The 25,390-nt window shown below is 39.8% G+C and overlaps 1 protein-coding gene across 3 annotated transcripts in view; it reads left to right on the forward strand.

The window, feature by feature from the left end:
- The window catches only part of LOC309382242 (uncharacterized protein C7orf57), a 44,698-nt gene extending 27,802 nt beyond the window's left edge, over window positions 1–16,896 (forward strand). For 2 of the 3 annotated variants that reach the window (XM_081933831.1, XM_081933832.1), the window contains exons 6-9: window positions 5,594–5,694; window positions 11,302–11,417; window positions 13,265–13,412; window positions 16,329–16,896. In XM_081933831.1, the coding sequence (XP_081789957.1) occupies window positions 5,594–5,694; window positions 11,302–11,417; window positions 13,265–13,412; window positions 16,329–16,371 (408 nt within the window). In that variant the 3' untranslated portion in view covers window positions 16,372–16,896. The remainder of the gene's footprint in view (window positions 1–5,593; window positions 5,695–11,301; window positions 11,418–13,264; window positions 13,413–16,328) is intronic. The other variant, XM_081933833.1, reaches the window with a different exon arrangement.
- Window positions 16,897–25,390: the final 8,494 nt, after the last annotated feature.

Raw genomic sequence — 25,390 nt, forward strand, 5'->3', positions numbered from 1 at the left:
TCGACCCACGACTGGAGGGGACCAGTGTAAACGCCAACCGGCCGCTCCGATGATTGGGGATCCCAGCCACCCTCACGCAGTCAGTCTCCGACCGGCCTCCCAGACCAATTCGGACCGCTGAACATGAGTGGAATCAACCCTTGCCTTATCTCTGAACCACCCAGGTGAACCATGGCCCAGCCCACATTCGCCTTCCCAGACAGAGACTCCGCAACACATTGGAGGGGGGATTTATGCTTCTTCCATACAGTGACAAGCAGGTCAGCCCAACACCTTGCTGCTGAAGCAAGACCAACAACAGCGCCCCTCCTCCCTTACGTGCAGATGGCCCCTCAGCCAGGATGGGAAAGCCAATCCAGCCAGCAGCAGAGGGGCTGGGGGATTTCTTCTCCTAACCAGCCACCGATGTTTGGGCTGCAGCCTGAGAATCAAGCCCCAACGGAGTAGATTTTCTTCCTGGGCCATGTATGGGCACAATACCCATGGACATCTGCCCCTCCTCAGCAGATGGCACCATTTCAGATAAGTGGCCCAACCTGTTCCAGCCCCAGTGCAATGCCCCAACAGGGAGAATCAGAAGACCTGGGAACAGCAGCTGAACCTCCCCCTTCCCCGCCCCCATTCACACTGGCACAAAACCAGGACCAGGCATGGCAGCTCTGCCCCCTTTCACAAAGCAGTGGAGTGGGGGAAAGCTTGGGAAGCTTGGAGAGGGAAAAGCTCCCCCTTCCAAAGATGATTCCCTGCCAGTAGCAAGACAGGGAAAATTGCTGAAGGGACAGCTCCTCCAGGAACCTCAACCAGCAGAGAGGCAAATGAAGCTGCATGGGAAAATACAAGCTGCTAAATTTGCCAGGCAAGCCTCAGACATGCAAACCCTTTCCCCAGGAATCAGTGGAGGCCCAGCTGAAGGGCCCTTGGCAAGCCATGATGAAGGAAGTGGTGGGGATGACCACCCAGTGGTAAGTGCACCCATCCACCCTTTTGTCATCAAAGCCAAACTCATAGTGCCCGAGACGGGGGTAGAAAGAGAAGTTGAGGCAATCGTGGACACAGGCCACACCCGATGCTTAATCAGCTTGTCTATGTGGAGCAGCTAGGCATATGCACAAGACCCCTAGCCAATCCCATTTGGTTTGAGCAAGTGGATGGGACGCTAATTGGAGGGGCCCCTGCCAAACTAATTACCGATTTGGTAAAGTTGCAGATAGGGCTCCTCAGATGAACTCCTCAGATTCATCGTAGCTCCAAAAATGCATGAATCAATTGCCTTCAGGTTTGCGTGGCTGGATAAGTGGACACCTACCATAAAGTGGGAGGATGGCATTCAAAAATTGATCATAAGCTTGGGGCCGCTACCACCCGTGAAGCCAGAGGGCCACCCAGGGACTATCGAACCCAAGAAAGCACACAGCCCAGACCTGCAGTCCCTGCAACAGACACTAAACCCCCAGACATCCAGCAAGTGCCAAAAGAGTACTGAGACTTGGCAGGGGTCTTCAGTGAGGAAGATTGTAACTATCTATCCCCCATCAGCCCACCAATAGAGGTCTTGCCTGGAGCCACCCTACCAAAGCCGAAAATGTACTCCATGACTCCTAAAGAGATGGTAGAATTAAGGAAGTATATTGACATCAATTTGAAGCAGGTCTTTATTGAACCATCTAAGTCAGAAGTAGCAGCCCGCGTGCTCTTCAAGAGAAGAAAGACGGCGGGATGAGGCTATGTATTGACCTGCAAGGGATAAACTGGGTATGCATAAAGAACACCCATCCCCTCTCCCACATGAAGGATATGTTGAACCACTTGACTAAAGACAAGGTGTTCATCAAACTGGACTTGAGAGAGGTGTATAGGTATTCGGGAAGGAGATTAATGGAAGACCGCCTTTAACTGCCCCCTTGGCAGTTTCTAATTCAAAGTTATGCCATTTGGACTACAAGGGGCCCCTGCAATCTTGATGCATTACATAAATGAGGTGCTACATGAGCACCTATACCAAGAGGTGCTTGTTTACCTTGATGACATCTTCATTTTTCTGAGACCCTAGAAGAGCACGTGAAGGTGGTACAACAGATCCTGGAAAAACTTCTAGCCGCCAAGCTATATGCAAAATTATCAAATTGTGAATTCCACAAAATCTCACTAGATTACCTTAGCTATAACATCTCCAGTGAGGAGGTAAAGATGGATCCAGGGAAAGTGAAAGCTGTGTTAGACTGGAAACCTCTAAGCACCCGCATTCTTGGATTTGCCAACTTCTATAGGCAATTTATCCCGGCTTTTGCCGGGACATCAGCAGGGCATCCCAAAGTTGCCCTGCCATTGACCTAACAGGGCCTTCCCCGACAAAGTAAATGGCAAACCAACCTATTAGGTGGACAATGGACTGTCAAAAAGCATTTGAGAAATTAAAACAGCTCTTTGCCCAAGAGTCCATACTGCAACACCTCAACCCAGAACAGCAATTCATAATCCAAACGGATGCCAGTGATGTGGCTGTAGCAGCAGTGCTGTTGCAAAAGAGCAAAGAAGGGCACCTCTTGCCTTGTGCGTATGTCTCCAAAAAACTCACCGCTACTGAAAGGAGGTGGGCCATTTGGGAGAAAGAAGCATATGCGGTCAGGTGGGTCCTCCTCACTTGAAGACATTTCCTGGAAGGAGGGGATGTGCCATTCAAGGTCTGGATTGACCATAAAAACCTCAAAGTCCTCAAAAGCCCCCGAAAACTGTCTCCAAAGCAAGTTCACTGGGCACAATACTTCCAAAGGTTCACATTCGAACTGAAGCACATTTCTGCAGGAAAGAACTTGTTGGTGGATGTGTTGTCAAGAAAACCGCAGTACGACAGTAAGAAGGAAGAAGTGGTTCACCCCATCCTTCCCACTTCCTACCAAAAGGCATCCCAAGTCACTACCAGAGGCCAGACTAACTGGCCACCTACCCTCAGCCAGGACAAGCTGACCACAGCAATGAAATTGGTGCTGCCAGCAGACCTCTGACTCAACGGCAACAAGGACATACTGACGATGAGAGATGGCTTAACCTGGAAAAGATCCATACTGTATGTTCTCGCAAACCTGAGGCTGAAAGTACTACAGTGAAGCCACGACGCGAATTTAGGAAGCCACTTTGGATTCCTAAAAACACTCCACCTCGCCAGGCATCAATTTTGGTGACCAAAAATGAAAGCTGAAGTAGAAGATTACGTAAAAAGCTGTGTCATTTTCACAACCATGAAAATACAGTCAGGCAAGCCCCCTGAATTACTGCAACGAGTGGCCAACCCTAGCCGACCATGGGAAGAGATCGCAATGGATTTCATCATCGAGCTCCCAGACAGCAGCGGTAATAAAGTAATTTGGACAGTTATTGATTTATTTTCCAAGCAAGCCATTTCATTGCTTGCTCAGGACTACCATCTGCAAAGAAGCTAGCGAAAATGTTTGTCAAATACATTTACCGCCTTCACGGAGTACCCAGGAGGATCATCTCAGACTGCAGAGTTCAGTTCACCATGAAGATCTGGAGAGAGTTCCTGAGGTCCATTTGGTCCACACAAGGACTTAACTCAGCTTTTCATCCGAGTATGAATGGGGCAGCAGAAAAAGGCAATGCTATGGTGGAGCAATACATCCATTGTTATGTGGATTATCAGGAAGACAACTGATCGGATTTGCTACCTTTCACTGAAGTTGCGTATAACAACGCTATCTACAGCAGCACTGGATTAACTCCTTTTCAAGTTACCAGAGGCATGGAATTTGTTCCCATGCCTGAACTGCCCAGAGAACCCCCCCCCCCCCCCCCATCCATGTCTTTGACTGAATGGATGGACGCTCTTAAAAAGGGCTGGGAAAATACGAAAAAAGCTCTAACAGAAGCTGTAGAAGAGTACAAGAAACAAGCTGATAAACACCACTCGCTCCAACCTCCCTTCTGTGTGGGGGATAAAGTTTTCTTGTCTACCGAATACATAAAAGTTAAGAATGCCTAGCAAGAAATTAGGCCCAAAATTTCTAGGTCCATTCCCAATAGTGAAAATAATTAACCCAGTTACGATTCAGCTCAGTGTGCCCAGAACTCTAAAGAAAATTCACCCAGTTTTTCATTGCAGCTTACTGAAGCCAGTAATTGGGTCCAGCCTAAGACCGCCCACCCAACTTCCCCCTCCTCCAGTAGTGATAGAAGGAGAAACACACTATGAAGTAAAAAAAAAAAAGACTCTAGGTTGTATAGAGGCCATTGCAATATGTAGTGCATTGGAAAGTGTACCCTTTGTCTGAAGCTACTTGGGCGAAAAGTTGGAATGTAAAAACCGATAAGTTAGTAAAACAATTTCATGATAAGTTCCCCAATAAGCCAAAAGACCACCCTGGCAGGGGAGAGGTGATTAGTTCTGCTTATGTTAACCCTCACATTATTCTCTTTTCAGAAAATGCTTTTCTTCTGAGGAGAGGCTGCCTGTCAGGCCTGCAGCCATATTCCTTTTGGATCTTTGGCCTGCCACACTTTCTATTCTACTATGCCTTTTCTATTGTGGGAAAATGGGAGTGGGGATTGTACGGAGTTAAATGCTATGTAGCCAAAATAAAATTCCTTTCTAGAAAGCCAAGGGCATCCTTTATATTTGCACTTCTGCACCTGACCAGAACTGGATGGGTGGAACTGCCAGCATAGGAGTGGAAGATTGGACCATGTGATGGACTTGTGGGTGTAGGGGCAAGATTGTGAAGTTTCAACTGGGTGGGGAAACAGAAGCTTTCAGATTTGGGTTTTCCCAGATGTATCAACATGGCTCTCTTAATAAATTGGAACGCTGAGCAATACTTTGCCTTGGATTCTGATTTAATTTTGGATGCTATTTGGAATCCTGACACCTTGCCTCAGACGCCACCAGAAGCACAGCCAGGATTACAAAGTAAAATTTTAATGACTCTTAACTAAGTACTAAAACCACATGTTATTTTACAACTGATTTAAATAGATGGGCATTAAAAAATAGTTCCTTATTCCATTCCTTTTCCAAGAGACTGGCCAAAAATGCTGTGGTGGCTCAAGTGTGGTTGTATTTTTGATTTAGGAATTATGAGTCTGCCATTTTCCTTTCTCAGTTGAACTATAGTAGGGATATTTGGATTATTTAAGATACTGAAGAAAGATCCAAAAGAATACTGTTAGCTTTTATGAAGAAAGATACCTGTCTAGTTCATTGGTAGGACTCCGTAGGAAGACCCACAAAGAGAGCAAACTGAAATGTCAGGATTGGCAAAATAGATAAAAGCAGTGACAAGATATAAAATACACCCAAAGATATATTGGGTAAAAGTCCCAATATTCTTGAAATAATAGTATTTGCTTGAAAAAAAACTATCACAGTACCAGTCTTGTCAGTTATAAATGTTAGCCCCACTTAGTAATTTCCAAGCAGTCCTAGTAGAAATATCCTCGAGGAATTTTGTTCCCAAAGAAGCTCCTTATTTTCTATGATGAAATCTACTGCTAAACTCTTATGACTACTTTTTTTCCCTCTTAGCTATTTCTTAAGTTGGATTTAATCATACTATGCGAAATAATTTTTTTTCCCACACAGATAAAACTTCCTGCTATTACACCAAGATACCCACATAGAACTCAACAAGCTATCACATCTAAAGAATTCCATGGAGGAAACCGACTTTATTTTCCTCCAATGTAAGTAATTTGCAGTGGCAATTCCTATTAAAAGAATATTAGAATAATAGAATTAGAAGGGACCTTGGAGGTCCAACCCTTGCTGAAGTAGGAAATACTGTAGCATTCCAGTGAACTGGTGTCCAGTCTCTTTTTAAAACATCCAGTGTTTGGAGCACCTACAACTTTTTGAGATAAGGTGTTCCACTGATTAATTGTTCTGTCAGGAAATTTATCTTCAGTTCTAAGTTGGTTCTCTCCTTGATTAGTTTCCATCCATTGCTTCTTGTCCTGCCTTCATATACTTTGGAAAATGGAACATACAACTTTGAATAGTGTTGGAAGGGACTTCTAGTCTTCTAGTCCAACCCTGCTCGAGCAGAAGACCTTATACCAGGGATGTCAAACTTGTGTGTCACATTGTTGTCACATAATGTATTGCGACTTTTTCCCCTTTGCTAAAATGGGGGTGGGGATGGTTAGTGCATGACACATCTGGCCGGCAGGCTGGGAGTTTGATACCCCTACCCTATATCATTTCAGACAAATGGTTGGCCAGTCTCTTTTTGAAAGCCTCCAGTGATGGAGCACCCACAAATTCTGAGGGCAAACTATTCCATTAGTTGATTGTTCTCACCTTTAGGAAATGTTCCTTAAGTTTAGGTGGCTTTTCTTCTTGGTTACTTTCCAACCATTGTTTCTTGTATTTTGGTCCTTTAGAAAATAATTTGACCCCCCTTGGTTTTCTAGGAGCCCTTCTAATATTAGAACAGTGCTATCATATCATCTCTTCTTTTCATTAGACTAGGCATATCCCATTCCTGTAACCATTCTTCATATGTTTTAGCCTCCAGCCCCCTAATTATTTTTGTTACTTTTCTCTGCACTCTTTCCAGAGTCTCTACATCTTTTTTTTATTGTGGTGACCAGAATTGAATGCATAGTCCAAATGTAGTCTTACTAAGACTTTGTAAAGCAGTGATCTTGATGATTATGTGATCACATGATGTTGATTCTATCCCTGTATTAATGCAGCCTAGGATTGAATTGGCTTTTTTGGCTGCTGCTACATTCTGTTGGCTCATTTAAGTAATTGTCCACTAGGACTTCCTCTCACAATTATTGGCATTAAGCCGTGTTTCACCTAGTCTCTACCTGTATTGTTGTTTTTTCTTGCTTAAGTGTAAAACGTTATTTTATCTCTGTTGAATTTCATTTTGTTAGACAGGGCCCAGTGCTCAAGTCTGTCAAGATCTCTTTGGATCTTGAACTTATCTTCTTAGTTGGCTATTCCTGTCAGTTTAGTGTTGTCTGCAAATTTGATGTGTTCCCCTTCTATTTCCTCGTGTAAGTCATTTATGAAGATATTGAAGAGTACTGGACCTAGGCTCAAGGGAATAAAAGTTTACCATTAGGCAGTAAAAGTTTAAAATCTTTCAGGTGATAATTGTAAACAGTTTTGTATACATGATCAGTCAGTTTTCTCAGGATCATTCAATATACATATATAAATCATGTTCAGTTCATTCATGATTCTTTAGTTAATAAAGACTGCAATTTTTATAAATACTTACAAAGATACAAAGGAAAAAAAGAAAAAAAATACTCTTGCAAAGAGATCTTCACCTAATTCATTTTGCAATTATGTCTCTGTAAAAAGAACTTTGCGGTCAATATTGAAGGAAAACAGTACAGTCTATTTAGAGAAAATTATCTCCATGCTGAGATGCTGTGCGGTTCTTGTCTCCTCTCCCTTCAGTGTAACAAAGGCACTACTCAGCAGAACTCACTAGAATAAATTTTGTATCCAAATAAATGTTTGATTCCCAGATTTTCTCTTATCTCCAAGTCCAATATTTTCCTCTATTCACTTTTTTTCCTGTGCATGCAATTTTCTGTATGGTGGGGGGAGGGAGTTTAAGCTTTTAAACAGATTATTCAGGAAAGGCCCATCTCTGCATGGCTGCCTCTTAGAAATTGATCCCCTCTTCTTTGTGGTAGCCCTTACGTATTGGAATACTGCTATCATGTCACCCTTACTCCTTCATTTCATTAACTAGACATACCCAATTACTGTAACCATTCTTCATGTTTTTTAATCTCCAGTCCCCTAATCATCTTTGTTGCTCTTCTCTGCACTCTTTCTAGATTCTCAACATATTTTTTGTATTATGGTGACCAAAACTGGATGCAATATCCCAAGTGTGGTCTTACCAAGGCATTACCAAGTGGTGATAAGACTGCAGGGGTTTGGTAGTCTGTCCCTCTGTTAATGCAGCCTAAGACTGTGTTGCCTCTTTTGGTACATGCAGCACACTTCTGCTTCATATTTAAGTGATTGTCCACTGGAGTCCAAGATTCCTTTTGCAGCTATTGCTATTGAGCCATGTACTAGCTATTATGTACCTTTACTTTTGGTTTTTCTTGTTTAAATCAGAGCTTACTTTTCTCTCCAATATATTTCATTTTATTAAATAGGTCCAGTGTTCCAATCTATTGAGATCCTTCTGTATCTTGAGCCTGTCTTCTGGAGTTTTTCCTGTTCCCCTTCTATCCCCTCTTTTAAATCATTGATGAAGATATTGAAGAGTACTGGGCCTACGCCAGAGTCTTGGGATAACCTATTGCATGCTTCCTTCCATGTAGATGCAGTTCTATTAAGAACTACACCAGTGATGGCGAACCTTTTTTTTACAGTGTGCCAAAATTGCCATTTCGCGTGCCTGTGCTATTATGCGTACCTGTGTGGCCACTCAATCCTCCCCGCCCATCTGCGCATGTGTGCATGACCCCCCTCCTGCGCATGCGCCCCTCCCTGCGTGTGGGTGCACGACCTCTCCCCAGACTTCAGAGGCTTTTCTGAAGCCCAGGGAGGGCAAAAACTGCTTCTACCAGAGGCCCTCTGGAATCCAGAAATGGATCGCTTCCAAACTTCTGGTTGGCCTATTGGGGCTATTGCCCTCTCCACACTGCGGAGGCTTTCCTGAAGCCTGGAGAGGGAGAAAATGGCCTCCCCTGGCCCTCCGGAAGGGCAAAAAATCAGCTGGCCGGCGCACACATATGCACTGGAACTGATGGCTGGCATGCCACCAAATATGGCTCCGCGTGCCACAGGTTCACCATCATTGAATGTGGTTTGTCAATCAGTTATGAATCCATATGGTGGTTATGGTGTCTAACCCATTTTTCTGTCTTATCAAGTAGTAGGTTGTGGTTTACTTTATCAAAAGCTTTACTGAAGCCCAGCTAACCCATATCACAACCTTTCTCTGATCCACATTGCCAAAAATACAATAAGATTTGTCTGGCATGTTCTGTTTTTGACAAATCTTCTTGTTTTACACCTTTCTTTTAACCACACATCAAACGCCGTTTCCATTTTGCTCCTCATATACGGGTAATACCTCTAAAAAAGTAAGAGTACAGCCTATTCTGCTAAATTCCTGCTGCAGGTTCTGGAAATCCTTTGGATAAGTCATTAGTGCCAAGATATACATCAACATCATAGTCCTTACTAGCATTCTTGACTATATTGATAATGTGTCTCTTTTCACTGCTGTCATTAGCACCAGGCAGACACCTCACCTTGTTCAAAACCTCCATATCCTTTCCTAAATTGACATTTCTTACTTTTGAGTCATCAACCAGAAAGTGGCTTCTCTTTCTAGATTTCTTGCTCACCTCCCATGACTGATTTGTAATACCTGATTCATACCCTCCCTTTTCCAAAACGTCTTCCTCACGGACCACAATGCCCTGTTCAGTTGAGCCATCATCTTCATTACAAGCAGCTGAACCTGTCACCTTAGTATCCCAATTAAGTTCAGAAAGAGTCCTGTATCTATGAGGCAGGGATACACCAAAAGCTTTGTGTTTACTGTCCACAGTCTTACTCACTCGACCAGATCCAACAATTGTCCATATTTCCCTTCACCTGCAGGGTCTTTGTGGTAGAGAGTGCTGATAGTGAGGCAACTCAAAATAACATACAGGTTGGACCCCTAATTTCAGACTCTAGATAGGCAATCTGTCCATATAAACTAGTAATTTGATTATAAATAGGACAGTATTCAGATTTGAAAAGAGTAAAATGAAAGACAGTTGCAAAATAAGAGTTGCACTGAACGAAGCCAGACATTCTAAAATAAAACTGCAATCACACAAGCACTTACCAAGGATAGAATATCCTTGGTAATATTGGTAATATCAAAGATGAACTATTGCTGCTTTCAAATTGTATGTTTTCTGGTCAGAAGGCTAGTTGGCCTCATAGTGAGTTGATGCAAATAAATATTCCCTTGCAGCCTTCCTGATTCAGATTTATAATTGTATGACTCCCCTGCTACTAACTTGCCACTGAATGAGTGGACATTAACTGAGAACTCCCTGGGCATATATGGTTGATCAGATGTGGAATGTTGATGCTTGCTATGCCTTAATTTACTTCCCTAATTTTTCACCATTGCATATTTGCAACAATATTTTAAAAATCCATTGTCATACTTCATGAGTACATTAGTTTATTTTGATACATAGATTATGTATAAATTATATGTTTATGTTTACTTATGTTTAACATGACAAAATCAATATACATAAAAATATGACTTCTTATTTTAATGAGTTTGACTGTAGAGGTGATTACAACTGATTGCTTAGTATCTGATGTTACAGTGGACCCCCCAAAAGGCACTTACAGTCCAATTCCAAATGTATGATGGCCAGGAGAGATATGGTCACATTTTCACATTGCAGGCACTTGGCAACCAGTCTGCATTTGCAGCTGTCTGCAGTGTCCTGCAATTACATGGCCACAATTTTTGGCTTTTTGGTGAAAACCAGCATTTTGGTTTTCAGCAAAAATGCCCCATAACAAACAATGGGTTTGCTTAACAACACTTAACAACCATGGTTGTTGAAGATAATGACTGCCACAAAAAAAGTCTGTAAAATTGTGTCAGTTGCATGATGACTGTTTTGTAACTGTCACAACTTATGATCGTAGTAGGCAGGCTCCATTATGATGGTAAGTCAAGGACTATCTGTACTTACATTAATTGTATCTGGGTTCTCTGAACTTTTAACAGTTTTTTCCTTGACTACTGAAAAAAGGTGGGGTGGGATAATCAACAACAGTGATACAATAACAGGATTTGTCATTTGTCCAAAGATCTGTGCTGATAATTGTTTGTGTCTTTGTATTAGAAGAATTTTTGATACAGTTTTAGAAATAAATTCCACAGGATAACTGATAATTAAACAACTAAAGGAAAGAAGCAAAATAAGCGTTGTAATAATCAGCATGTTACAAAGAGAATGTAGATACAAACCACAAAATAGATGTTTACATCTGTTGCTCAATTTACCTACTTGGAAAGACTTCTGTGAAATAGTTTGACATTTTATTTTTCAGTTCCACTAATTATTGGATCTTCAATAATGTAATGTGTTTTCAAATAATTTACTGTTATTGTTATCCATAATAAGGAAATAGGTATTCAATGTTTCTTTTTGCTTTGTTTTTGAAATTATATACAGTTAGTGTCCTTTGCTTATAATTATTACTATGAAAAATCTATTAGACTTGGTTTAAGGTTAAAATTTAATTATTTCTTATTTTCTGTGAAGGCCTGCTCATAAAAAAAATGAGCCTGTAAACTTCAGCAAACTGATTAGTAGTGGTTATGGTGATGAGTGGCTTCAACAACGTGATCAATGGAAGAAAAAAAATACTCTGCCTAATGGTAATGTGTTAAAACCTTTTTAATATTACATCATATTTAATATGCTATAAAAGTTGCTTAATAATCCCTGCTCTAATTTATAAGCCTGTTTTAAATATTGTTGTTTATAAGTAAATGAAGTATTTGTATTCACATTCTGCAACTCATCAGACTTGAATTCACACATCACAATATAGTAGTTGTATTTTCTTTTTTTTAAAATAATATTTTATATCCTCAGCCATTATTTGTATAAATTATAGTTTACAGCTTATCTTGTATGAATCCTGTCAATTGCGACTTATTCAGCAATCCATAGTTAAAACAAAACTTAGTATGATATGTGATTCCATTAACTTTTTCAAGGAAGTCCAATTATTTTCAGTGAAATATGCTTTCAAAGAGTAAAGCGTTCAATTCTATCCTGATTATAAGAACAACAGAACATCTTCATTATAAAGAAGAAATAATAAACATTATTTTGCAGCAACTGCCATTATCAGAAATGTTCTACTTGAAACTATTTTAAATTATGGCCTAATACGTCTGTAGATTATATTCTAGTGGAGCATTCATTTTATATTATGAATAATACTTAAGTATATCTGAAGACATGCTCTGAAGTAAGAGCTTTTAAGATTTTGCAAATTATTAAAGAAGATACTTTGCAAGGCATGTTGGTTCATGCCCAATATCTTTCTCACAAGCAATAAAACAGTCACATTTTATGGAAAGCTTTTGCAGCTGTTTGCACATAATTGTTTGTTTGTTTATTTTATGCAGTTTATAGTCCACTCGAGTTACACAGAAGTAGTAGTATTCAGTTCCCCTTCCATATCTCAGATTAAAACAAAACATGATATAGTTAACAAATTAAAGACATGAAATCATTGTATAAGGCCCTAGGGATAATTGTAGTTATATATACGTTTGTATATATACTCTCACTACTAAAACAATATCCTTTTTTTTTAAGGGCACATAATCATGTTCAACTTTCCAGGGTTAGTCAGGCAAGTCCTTTTTAAACACCAACAGGGAATGGGCCATTTGAGGGTTTGGGAGGCTGCTGTTCCAAATAAATGGGCAAACACTAGAGAAGGCATAATCGGCTAGCACCTATAGATTGCATTCTCTGAGCAAAGGACATGGAGAGAGTTTGTCCTATTTGACAATTTTGGATGAACAGGTGTTTTTGGAAGAAGACAATCCTGTAAATATCCAAGCCATGAAGGGTTTTGACAGATGATGGTAACCACCAATCTAGAATTACATTCAATGTACATCTAGTACATCTCCAAAAATAATGTATGGCAATGGGGCAACAAGGAGTGTCCATGGCTACTTGAGCCATTGCATTTTGGATCAGATGTACTTTCCAAATGCACTTCAAAGTCAGACCCATGTAGAACACATCATAATAGCATAATTGAATTGACTAGGAATGAGTAACCATGGATAAAATCTATTTATGTGCACACACATTTACTGCACGCATAATTGTTTTATAAATTCAAGCACAGAGGCTTGAGTTGTCCTATAGGTTTTGCAGAGTGCAGTTTTGAATGTTTTGCATAATCTTACTTGTTTTTAAAGAACCAAATTCATATTACATTTAAATGTTTAATATAGATCTGAACATCTTTTGTAATCACTTTGCTTTAAGCAAGTGCTTTGGACAATTATTAAAACATATTGGGCTAAATTCTATCTTAGAAACAGAGAAGCCATAGCCCTCCATATTAATTTCTATTATCCATGGGATAAGATTGCAGTTCAACACCTTTTGGAAGGATCATAGATTTCCCTTCTCTTTATATCCAGAATGCATTTTAAGTAAAGAATTCATTTTCCATTATTTCTTGCAGATTCTCTTCCTCCAAGTGAGTATCAGAAGAAAATAGAAAAGAGGCAGAAAGCTAGGAAACATACATTGTCATACAAAAGAAAATCTAAATCTCAATCTGGACTTGAAATGGGTGCCCAGCCTAAGAAGTCACTCTTCAAGCTCAGAATGTATGCCACCCAACCTATCTTATCCCAACAGCCCATTTCTGACCTAGCCAGATATAAGAATTCTATTTTGCTGTTATTTTTTTCTTTGCTATTAGAATTTAATAATTAGGAAATTAAGGCATATGGTTAATACAAATATTTTTAATGTTAATCAAATATTAAATGATATTTCCCCTTCTGAATGATTCCTCCCCTTCTGAATGTACCAGAATATTCAGTAAAGTTTCTCCTTATAATGGAATATAATTAGGCCTTGAGTTGACAAAAATTAAAGGCAGAGTTAAATAAACAAACAAACAAACAAATAAATAAATAAATAGTAATGTTGCATAATAGCATAAATAAATAATAAAGTAGAAATTATTTCTACTTTATACATAATAGCTTCAGTTCGGAACAGAATAAATGGGAGGTTAATATATATGAAGGCTCTTGTTTAGTTTTCCTGAACCCTTTGCAGACTAATTTTTAAAATACATGATTTTAATGTAAAATAGTTGTTAGTTATGCAGCGTGCAAAATGAAATTTCTACAACTTATACTAATGTCACACTTTTGCACATTTCATGTACGCCCTTTATTAGGAAATAATAATAACAGTACTTTTATGTAACAGTAAAAAAATATAGGATTGGTTCTAAACCAACTATTTGAATTCTGGCAACATTCATCAAATTCAAAATAGAATATAATTCTTATGATAGGGAAGTTCATTATTTTTATTTATGAGGTATTTGTGAAGAATGGCGCAAATATAGGCCTCTACAATAACTGCATGAGCTATATTGGTACTCTACTGTAAAAGAAAAGAAAGAAATTACAAACTAAAATGATTATTTAAAAACCCTGCATCCAGTGAATTAATGATATACTGGAAACAAAATTGAATGTTTTTGAAAGGAAATTAGACTTAAATATTAAACAGAGAACTTTTATGTCAGAATAATTCTTGTGTTTTTTTAACTATGGGTAGTCTTTGGCTTACAACCATTTGTTTAGTGATTGTTCAAAGTTACAGCAGCATTGAAAAAAGTGACATGACCATTTTTCACACTTACAATTGTTGCAGCATTCCCGTGGTCAAAATTTGAATGCTTGATATATGTTCATATTTATGAAGGTTGCAGTGTCCCAGAGTCATGCGATCACCTTTCTTGACTTTTCTTGACAAGCAAATTCAATGGTGAAACTGATTCACTTTACAAATGTGTTACTAATTTAATAGTGTAGTGATTTACTTATTAACTGTGACAAGAAGGGTTGTAAAATGGGACAAAAGTTATTTAACTGTCTTGCTTAACAACAGAAATTTTGGGCTCAATTTTGGTCGTAAGTCAAGAACTATCTGTATGTTCCAGTCTCTTCTATGAAGAATGAAACTAAGTGCCTAAAAACAACTCTTTTTTCATCATATCTACCTCCTCAAATTGCAAGGCTGCACACTTGAGTAAAACGAAGTCCCATTGAATTTAGTATGATTTCTTACCAAAGTTGCATGGACAAAAACATGAAATAATTGTTGGCTAAATAGGTTTTTAATACAATACTAAGTATATGAAGGCTGTAGTTACATTATTTTAAGGAATCTTAAGTCCAAGGAATGTCATATGTTCATAATATTACAAAGTTAATTATGAAATTCACCTAGATGTTTCATTAAGACATTTATTTATGTAAATAATTAATTTATATTCTGTTGTTAGGTGTTTTGACAGAGCGCAATAGTATATATCAAAAAGAAAATAACCTAACAATATCTCCTTGCTAAAAAATATAGTTGAACATTTCCAAAATAATTTCCAATTTCAAAGGCATTTAAAGTAGTGCAGGCCTGAATATTTTACAAGCATAAAATACTTAAAAGCAATGTTGATTATTCTGTCAAGGAAAAGCATTTCAGGGTTTGTAAACCAGTTTAGAGAAGTATTGTATCTATTAGTGGCCCTCCTAGAATTTGGTGTAGTTGAGGCATCAACCAATATCTTGGTTAATATTAAGTTATGCACTAAAAAAAGGAAAAGATAATCTCTGAGATTACAGGGCAGTTGCTTAAAGTTTAATTTGAAATAAATATCTAAAATCAAAATTTTAGAAGACCCCCATGTTCTGTAATAGCTTTAAATAAGAGTTTTCCCATGTGTCATGCAGGGCAATGTTTCAAAACTGGGATTACTTGGTCTTGGTTGCAAGAATAAAAAATATTTTTGTCTCCCACATAATCTGAACTTCCAAGTATATGCATAGTCCATCTTTTATTAATGAATGGATCTGAGAATATGTTAAGGCTAGGTGCTGTCGACTTTACTACTAACAGCAGCAGTTGCCTGAAGGGTCAGTTATGTCAGGTAATTATTGATAGACTTAATAGCAGAAAAAATAAATTCCATCTATTTTTTTTTAGTCGTTCACAATTGATATTAGTTTATATTTTTGCCAGTATTAGTTAAGCGAATTGGAGTAAGTGGTTTTACATTTCATATATCCATGAAATTCCAAGTTTAAACTTTTAAAATCCTACATATTTTGTAAAAGCACTTCGAATATTTTGGGAATGAAACTAACATGTTTAATTTGTATTAAATTCATAGTTATTCTAAACCTTTTCATGTGCAATATTTTATATAATATTTCAAAAATTCATGGCAGGTCAAATTTAATATTTACCCTGTCTTAAATAGTGCCAAGTAAAATCAAAATGAAGACAAATTGGGCAGTCATAGTCCTGCTTAAAGAAGTGATATCCCAGTTTCTATGCTGTTCACTTTAAAGTAATTTTTAAAATTGTTTGTTTGTTTGTTTGTTGGATTTATATGCCCTTCTGTTTCCCCTCCCTCCCCTATATACTTCTTTTCTTTTATAAAGCAGAAACACTGTTTTGATGAGACTACTAATTTTCTTCTCCTTTTTGTTTTGCAGATTCAGAGACATTCCAGCCAGAATCGACACAAACCGACATTGAATGAAAAGCTGGTACTTCACAGAATTTTCACAATTCTGTGCTATTTCCATTCAGCACTGTGTGCAGGAAACTTACACATCTTAGGAAGCAGGCACCAATAGTAATTGCTAATCAAGTATAATAGGTGTCAGGCTTCAAAAGGCTTCAATAGTTATCTGATAAACCAACTATTACTAAGGCTTGCCTAATCTCTTCTAAAGCCACACCTGTTGCTTGAGAGCTGATGAGTAGCCCTACAGTCATAGGACACTGTTAATATAAGCTATGCTTTGACATTGAACTACTGAAAAGAGTATAGGGAAACATAAAAATGAGATCAACTTGAGTTTTATAGTGCTGACCTTATTTTTGTATCTTTTGCAAAGTAAAAGTTAGTTATTTTCATTTTCTATGTAATAAATTGAGTATAAGTAAAAATTATTTTTCAGAATATTGAATTATACTGGTAGTTTTAAATACCATTTGTATTTTGTTCTGCTTTATACTTTATATATAAACTTATATGAATGCTTGAATTCTATTTGAATAAACATCATTAGAAATTGGAAACAATTGTCCTTTATTTATGGCTCTTCTAAATAATAATGTGATGTTATTGAGCAGTTATTTTGGCCTCCAAACCAAAAATGTTCAGAATACAAGATTTAATGACAGTTTCTATTTAATTTTAAACAAGATGCATACAAATTTTTGTATTTTTCTTTTTTTCTTTTCTGTTTTCCCCCTCCCCCCTTTTTCCCTTTAATAGTGTATCATCTGGGTTCTGTATCTTCTCCTTAATTTATTTTCTAGCTTCCTTTTGCTAGCAAATCATAAAATCTTCCCCATGTCTTGAAGTACACTGATTCCTCTTTATCCTTTATTTTTGGTGTTCATCTCTGCACAATCTATTATCTTTTTTATTATATCTTCATCTGTTGGTACCTTATTTAATTTCGAATTCTGGGCAAATACAATTCTCGCTTCTGTAGTTACATGTATAATCAAATAAGTATCCTCTTTCTTAAGTTTGTCTCGGGGTAATACCTACTAATATATATATCTGGTCTTAAAGACATGATGGTTAGTGGTTCCCAACATAACCCAAGGACATGCAGGGAAGAACTATCCTTCATATAAGGTGTAGCTCCTTTTTTATACAGTAGGAAACTTCATCACTAGTCTATTCAGCCTTATCTCTTTCTTGTTCAATTTGGCCCCCTGTTGTGAAGGGCACAGATCCAAGGTGAGATTAGAAGGGGGACAGATCAAAGATGTCAGTTTTACAGCTCCATTCTGGGATAATATACTCAAGGGCAGACCTAATCCTACTGCAGGAATCCCCCCACTTGCAGGTTTGGCCCTCCGCTCTTTCGAGGACCCACCTCGATGAGGGATATATTAATCCAGAGAGGTGGGCAAGGCGTAGTTTTAGGGGGTTTTTAGTTAAATTTTTGATTCGTATTTTAGGGGGTTCTAGGGTGGGGGGTGGGGTTAGTCAGGCTGAGGGAGGGACCAGTGCCAAGCCGACGGGTGGAGTTAGCAAGGAAGTGAGCAGAGCCATTAAGGGGTGGGGAGTAGCAATACTCCAGAAGAGGGTCTTTCTATTCCAACGGTCGTGGGGAGGGGTAGGTGCGAGGGTAGACAGATCTCATCACCGGTTGGGAGACCGTGGCCGCTGGGTACTGCCGGTCATATGTCCCAACCCCCGCAATCTAGGTGGTCAGGACCTACAGAGCCAGGGCCTGAGACTGATGCTATGCAATGCCAGGTCCGTTGTCAACAAAGCCCCCCTCATTAACGACCTGGTGTCGGAGGGGGAGCCGGACCTGGCAGGAATTACGGAGACCTGGCTGGGCCACAAGGGAGGTCCCCCTCTCGTGGAAATGTGCCCGCCAGGTTACCGCGCATTTCATCAACCACGGGCCCTAGGCAGGGGTGGTGGGGTAACGGTCATTGTGAGGGAAGGTCTTGAGCCAAGAGAGACCACTGTGCCACAGATAACCGGTTGTGAGTCCATGTGCATGAAGTGGGGCCCAGGGAGGCAGTGGGGCTTACTGATTATATACCTGGCTCCTCGCTATGTATCAGCAGCCCTGCCCGAGCTCCTCGAGGTGATCGCCGAGATGGCAGTTGAGACCCCCAGACTGTTGGTCATGGGGGACTTCAACTTGCCATCGGTAGGGGAGACATCCGAGGTAGCTCGGGAGTTCATGGCTTCCATGACAGCCATGGACCTGACCCAAGTAATTCAGGGCCCCACACACGAGGGAGGACACACACTGGATCTCATTTTTGTCTCTGGCCAGTGGAGGAGTGATCTGGGAGTAGGGGATTTAGTCATCACACCCCTGTCATGGTCAGATCACTCACTTCTCCGGCTCGACTTTCCAGCCGCTACTCCCCACCACGGGGAGGCGGAACCGGAATGTCCAAGATGGTTCCGCCTCAAGCGCCTGATGGAACCTGATAGGTTCCAGACGGAACTTGGGCCATTTCCTGTAGCCCTGACCCGCACCCGGATGGAGGACCTAGTGGCTGCATGGAATTGTGTGGCCGCTGGGGCCTTGGACCGGGTTGCGCCTTTGTAGCCTCTCTTGCGGCAGCGAACCACCCAGACTCCTTGGTTTACCGAGGAGCTGAGGGTGATGAAACGCCACAAGAGACGCCTAGAGAGCAGGTGGAGATCGTTTCGTTCTGAATCTGACCGAACACAGGTGAGAGCCCATTTACGGACCTACCTTGTGGCGTTAAGAGTGGCCAAGCGTCAGTATTGTGCCACTCTTATTGCGTCCGCAGATAACCGCCCTGCCGCCCTGTTTGGGGTAACCCGCTCCCTCCTTCAACAGAGGCCGCGGGAAGCCCCTTTGCAGGGTAGAGCAGAGGAATTTGGGGATTATCTGCAGGACAAAATCACTCAGATTCGAACCGAGTTGGTCCCCACTAGTGCTCTGGAAGGGACGTCGGAGGCGGGTCTTGAGGTTCCATTCTGGGAGGAGTTTGACTCTGTTACTTCTGATGATATGGACAGGTTGCGTAGGCGACTCCGAGCTACCACATGTTTACTGGACCCGTGTCCCTCCTGGCTTGTACTGTCATCCTGGGAGGTCACACGAGGCTGGCTCCAGGAGTTAGTCAACGCTTCTTTGAGTGAGGGGTTCCTGCGGGCCGCCCTGAAAGAGGCGGTGGTGAGGCCCCTGCTCAAGAAGCTTTCCCTGGACCCAGCTTTGTTAGTCAACTACCGTCCCGTCTCCAACCTTTGCTTCCTGGCGAAGGTTGTAGAGAGTGTGGTGGCACAACAGTTTCCATGCCACTTGGAGGAAACTGATTATCTGGACCTGCGCCAGTCCGGTTTCTGGCCCGGCCACAGCACGGAGACAGCATTGGTCGTGTTGGTGGATGATCTCTGGAAGGCCAGAGATGGGGGTTGTTCCTCCATCCTGGTCCTATTAGATCTCTCGGCAGCTTTCGATACCATTGACCATGGTATCCTATTGCGTCGACTGGAGGGGTTGGGGTGAGGGGCACCGTTTTGCGATGGTTCTCCTCCTACCTCTCTGGTCGAGCGCAATTTTTATTGGCAGGGGGGCAGAGGTCGACCTCGAGGCTGCTCACTTGTGGGGTACCACAAGGGTCGGTCCTCTCGCCTCTCCTGTTCAATGCATATATGAAGCCGCTGGGCGAGATCATATGTGGGTATGGGGTAGATTACCATCTGTACGCGGATGACACCCAGTTGTACATCTCTACCCCAAACCACCCCAACAATGCCGTCGAAGTGATGTCCCAGTGTCTGGAAGCCATACGGATCTGGATGGGAAGTAACAGACTCAGGCTCAACCTGTCCAAGACTGAGTGGCTGTGGCTACCGGCGCCCCGGGTCAACCAGCTGATCCCATCACTGGCCATTGGGGGCGAACATCTGGCCCCCGTGGATCGGGTATGCAATTTGGGCGTCCTTCTAGATGCCAGGCTGTCAATGGACGACCATGTGACAGCCGTGGCAAGGGGGGCGTTTCACCAGGTTCGCCTGGTGCGCCAGTTGCGTCCCCTATTGGACCGGAACGCCCTTCGCACAGTCACTCATGCGCTTGTGATGTCCCGGCTAGACTACTGCAATGCTCTCTACATGGGGCTCCCCTCGAGATGCGCCCGAAGGCTGCAGTTGGTTCAGAATGCAGCCGCGCGGGCGGTTCTAGGAGTCTCTAGATACTCCCACGTAACACCTCTCCTGAGCAGGCTGCATTGGCTGCCTGTGGCTTTTCGGGTGCGTTTCAAGGTGTTGATTATCATCTTCAAAGCGCTCCATGGCACAGGACCTAGTTATTTGCAAGATCGTATCCTGCCCCTCACATCCCTTCGGCCGACTCGCTCACACAGAGAGGGACTTCTCCGGGTGCCATCCACTAGACTGTGTCAGCGGGCGGTGCCCAGGGGAAGGGCCTTCTCAGTGGCGGGCCCGACCCTCTGGAATGATCTTCCCCCTGACATTAGAATGACCATGGACCTCTGCTCCTTCCGCCAGAAACTCAAAACCCACTTGTTTCATCTAGCCGGCCTGGCCTAATTCCAGTTTTCCCACCTCAGTTTGTATTTTTAAATTTTATGATTTGGTTTTAAGGTTAAGTTTTTAATTTTTATAAATTTGTACAGGGGTATTTAATTCGATTTTAGTTATTTGTATTATTGACTGTATGGTTTTAATTGTGCCTGTACACCGCCCCGAGTCCCCTTGGGGAGAGGGGGCGGTCTAGAAGTCTAATAAAATAAATAAATAAATAAATTCTATTTCTTGTAACATTTTCGCTAGCCATACTCTTATTTTAGTCCAATATTTCCTTGCTTCTGTACATGTCCATCACATATAATAATAAAAACCTGTTGATTGTTGACATTTCCACTAACTTGTCTTTAAACATCTTTGCTAATTTTTCTGGTGACATGTGCCATCTATAAAGTATTTTGTATACATTTTCTTTGTAAGCTGTTGACATGGTTAATTTATAGTTCCTTTCCCATAGTTGTTGCCACTTTTCTAGCTCAATCGTGTAGCCAAAGTTATTTGCTCAAGTTAACATTGTATCTTTAATCACTACTTCTTCTAGTCTAGTTCTTAATAGATAGCTATATAATTTCTTGATTATTCTTTCTTCCCCTCCCATAAGTATCTTATCCGACTCTGATCTCCCCAAGTTAAAACCATACACCCTTTTATCTTTTTCATATCTTGATTGTATTTGCAATTGTGAAAATCAACCTATATCAATCCCTTGTTCTTTTAATTCTTGTTTTTGTTTTAGTTCCCCCCTTTCTGTTAAGCTATCTTTATATCTAATAATATTTTTCATACTATTAATATTTGGATGTGTCAATGCTTCCATTGTTGAAAGTCACATTGGTATTTCTAAATAATATTTCCCTTTTACTCTTTCCCACATTGCTAATAATCCATTCCTTACATAATGTCTTTGAAAAAAACCATGTGCCTTACTTTTACCATACCACAAAAAGCATGCCAACTAGTTGCAAACCATGACCCTCTAATGTTAATAATCTTGTATTTCTCAATAAGATCCATTCTTTCATCCAAGTTAGTCCCGCCGTTTGATAATACAATTCCCAGTTTGATCATCCAAATCCTCCTCGAGCTCTTGCATCTTGCAACATTTTTTTTATTAATTCTTGCTTTTTTCCACCCTTGCCATATGTATTTCCCCACTATCTTATTCATACTTTCAAAGTATTTTTTCTCTAATTTTATTGGTATTGTTTGGAATAGGTATAGCAGTCTTGGTAATATATTCATCTTTGCTACCACTATTCTTCCCATTAATGATAATTGTAGGTTTTTCCATCTTTCTAGATCTATTTCTATTTGTTTTCTCACCTTATAATAGTTATCCTCCTTTAATGTTACACACCTTGATGTCAATTGGATACCCAAATATTTTACTTTTTTCACCACCTGTATGTCCAGTTTCCCCATCAACTCTCTTCTCTATTTTTCTGTCATATTTTTCACCAAAAATTTTGTTTTGTCTTCATTAATCTTCAAACCCACTACTTCTTCATATTCTTCTATTATTTCAACTAGTTTTGGCCCTGTTTCTATTAGATTCTCCATAATAAAGACCAAATCATCCATGAATGCTTGTAATTTATATACTTCTTTCTTGACCCTCATACCTTTTACCTCTTTGTTTTGTCGTATTTCTCTATTCAAAATCTCTAGTGTCAATATAAACAATAATGGCGATAGTGGACATCCTTGTCTAGTTCTCTTCATAATCGCTACCTTTCCTGTCATATCACCATTTACCATTACCTTTTCCAATGGATTATTATATACCATTTTGATCATATTTATAAATCCCTCACCAAATCCCATCATTTGTATTGCATTATCATAAATTGACAGTTCACATTGTCAAAGGCCTTTTGCGTGTCCAGAAATAACTATGCCATTTGGGTGGGCTTCATAGTACTCTAGCGTATTCAATACAATTCGCATATTGTCTCTGATCTGTGTCTTAGGGAGAAATCCGTTTTGGTCTATGTGTCTATTCATTTAAAAGTCTCTTCATTCTTTCTGCCATTATTGATGCAAAAAATTTATCCGCATTTAATAGTGAAATGGGTACTTATATAGTTCTTTATTTATTGCAGATCTGACTCTTCTTTTGGTATAAGAGTTAGATATGCCTCCATCCATGTTTCTGGCATCTTTGCCTCCCTTAATAATTCATTAGATAGTTCCAATATTACATTACTTAATATTTGTAATGTTTGGTACAGTTCTGCCATTCAAGATAGAGTTTTCCAATAGTTCTTTTATTCTTGTATTATTCAGACAAAAAGCAATATATTGCTTCACAAGAGTTGTCTTGCACTTTGGGGCCTGGGTCTGGGTTCATTCCAGTCTTCTCTTTATACCCAGCTTCGTGAATTCATGTGTATGGTACATCATACCCCAGTCACATCAGAAACTTCATATTCTTACTCTTTGTTCCATGATTCTATGAAAAAATGCAACCCACCGCATTCCTTGTGCCACTAATGTTCCACCTGATATCATCAGTAATAATTCACTCATACACACATCCAAGATCTTGTGTTATCAGTGATACACACATTCCAGAAACATGAGTTTTCCAGTGGGTTCAATAAAAAGCTAGATATGATTTTACTATAGGCCAACTATACTCATGCCTTATTCTAACATGTGTTATACATTGTGTGTCATATATACAATATATTCATATATATGATATGTAACAATAGTAACTTCCTTAGCTTACTAGCACTGCCATAGCCAGAACATTAAATGCTGAAATCATTACGACAACACATCCTTCCTCTAAGTCAATCTTATACTATGTAAATTGCATAAAGGCAGTTGCATAATAATTCTAATAAAGCTATTGATTTTAATTTGATTTTAAGTTGCATACTATTTATGTCATAGATATTTTCTTTGAATTATAGGAGATTCAATATTGAAAAATGTTTTCTTGATGATTGATCACTAGTGTATTTTATGTGGTATTTGGAATTTCAAATTTTCTGATATTACCTCTTTTTAAATGAATTTTCAGGAATAACTGAAGTGACTATCTGAATTTCTTAAGCAAAGTTCACAGAAGTATACAACTTTACATATCATGTTTTTTATTTTATCCATATTAACAGTCTATTTCACACATTTTAAGTTGCAAAACCAGAATAAATTATCTTCTACAAATGTACCTTTAAACCATATCACATATTTGATATTACAAATATTTTATAAATACATAAGCTTGTGATGAGATGGGCAGAGCAAACAAATTAAATTAATAAATACTTTTATAAGTACACTTGCAATTCACCATAGTCCAGACATCTCTAATGTACATGCAAAAGATATTCTTTTGTAGAATATCTATCTTGTAACATTTTCCCTATCTTTTTGAACAACTGATACATGCGCTTTAAAAGATTGTGTGGTGCATAATTCTCTTTCTCATGCAACTGGTGCATGATCGGTTGGATATTAGGGACTAAAACATTTGAAGAACAGTTGCAGGAATTTGGTATGCCTAATCTAGTGAAAAAAAGGACTAGGTGTGACATGGTAGTAGTGCTCCAATATATGAAGGACTGCCACAAAGAAAAGAGCATCAATCTATTTTCCAAAGCAGCAGATGGCAAGACAAGAGCAATGGGTGGAAATTAATCAAGGAGAGAAGCAATCTAGCACTAAGGAGAAATTTCCTGATGTGAGAACAATCAACCAGTGGAATGGCTTGTCTTCAGAAGTTGGGGGTACTTCATCACTGGAGGCTTTTAAGAAGAGATTGGACTGCCACTTGTCTGAAATGGTGCAGGATCTCCTGCTTGAACAGGAGGTTGGGGGGGGGGAATCAAATATCCCTTCTATCTGCTATTTTGTTGGCCATCAGTAAGAAATGTTTAGTGGCTGGTTGCTGATTTGACTCAATTTTTTTTTGAATTGGGCCAGTGTAGAACATGTATTTTGTATTGTGGCTGATTCTCTGATCTGTTATTTTATGTTATGCCATTTAAAAATATGTAGGTATGATAGTTAAACTAAATAATAGGAGGAAAGAGATTTTGCTATCTGGAGCTTGATGCAGTTTAGATGAGATATTTGAACTGCGGGTAGGATTCCACTCAATGTGGCTTTTCCACAACTATGGTAGAAAGAAATAACAGTATGATGTGGCAGGCCGGCCACAGAAAGCCATCATCAAAATAATTGACAGCATGGTGATCAAAAAGGTGAAACAGGTCCAAATTAACACAGCTTTGTTTCTCTTGTCCTGTTAAAAGATAAGGGCAAGAAAGCAAGCCACAAGAACTTAGCACTAGTTGCCGATCTCCTCAATTGACCTATCTAGTACGTCACGAGTAAGGATGACTAAGACGAAATTTTGTAAGATTCGTTGCATTAGCGACGACACTGAATAAAGGAGACACTTTCCAGAGAGCTCAATCACAGCCGCTCTATAATCTTCATCCGCCTGTAACTTTTCTCGCT

The sequence above is a fragment of the Natrix helvetica genome, assembly GCF_964273705.1.
Source record: "Natrix helvetica genome assembly, chromosome: Z".
Classification (NCBI taxonomy): Eukaryota; Metazoa; Chordata; class Lepidosauria; order Squamata; family Natricidae; genus Natrix; species Natrix helvetica.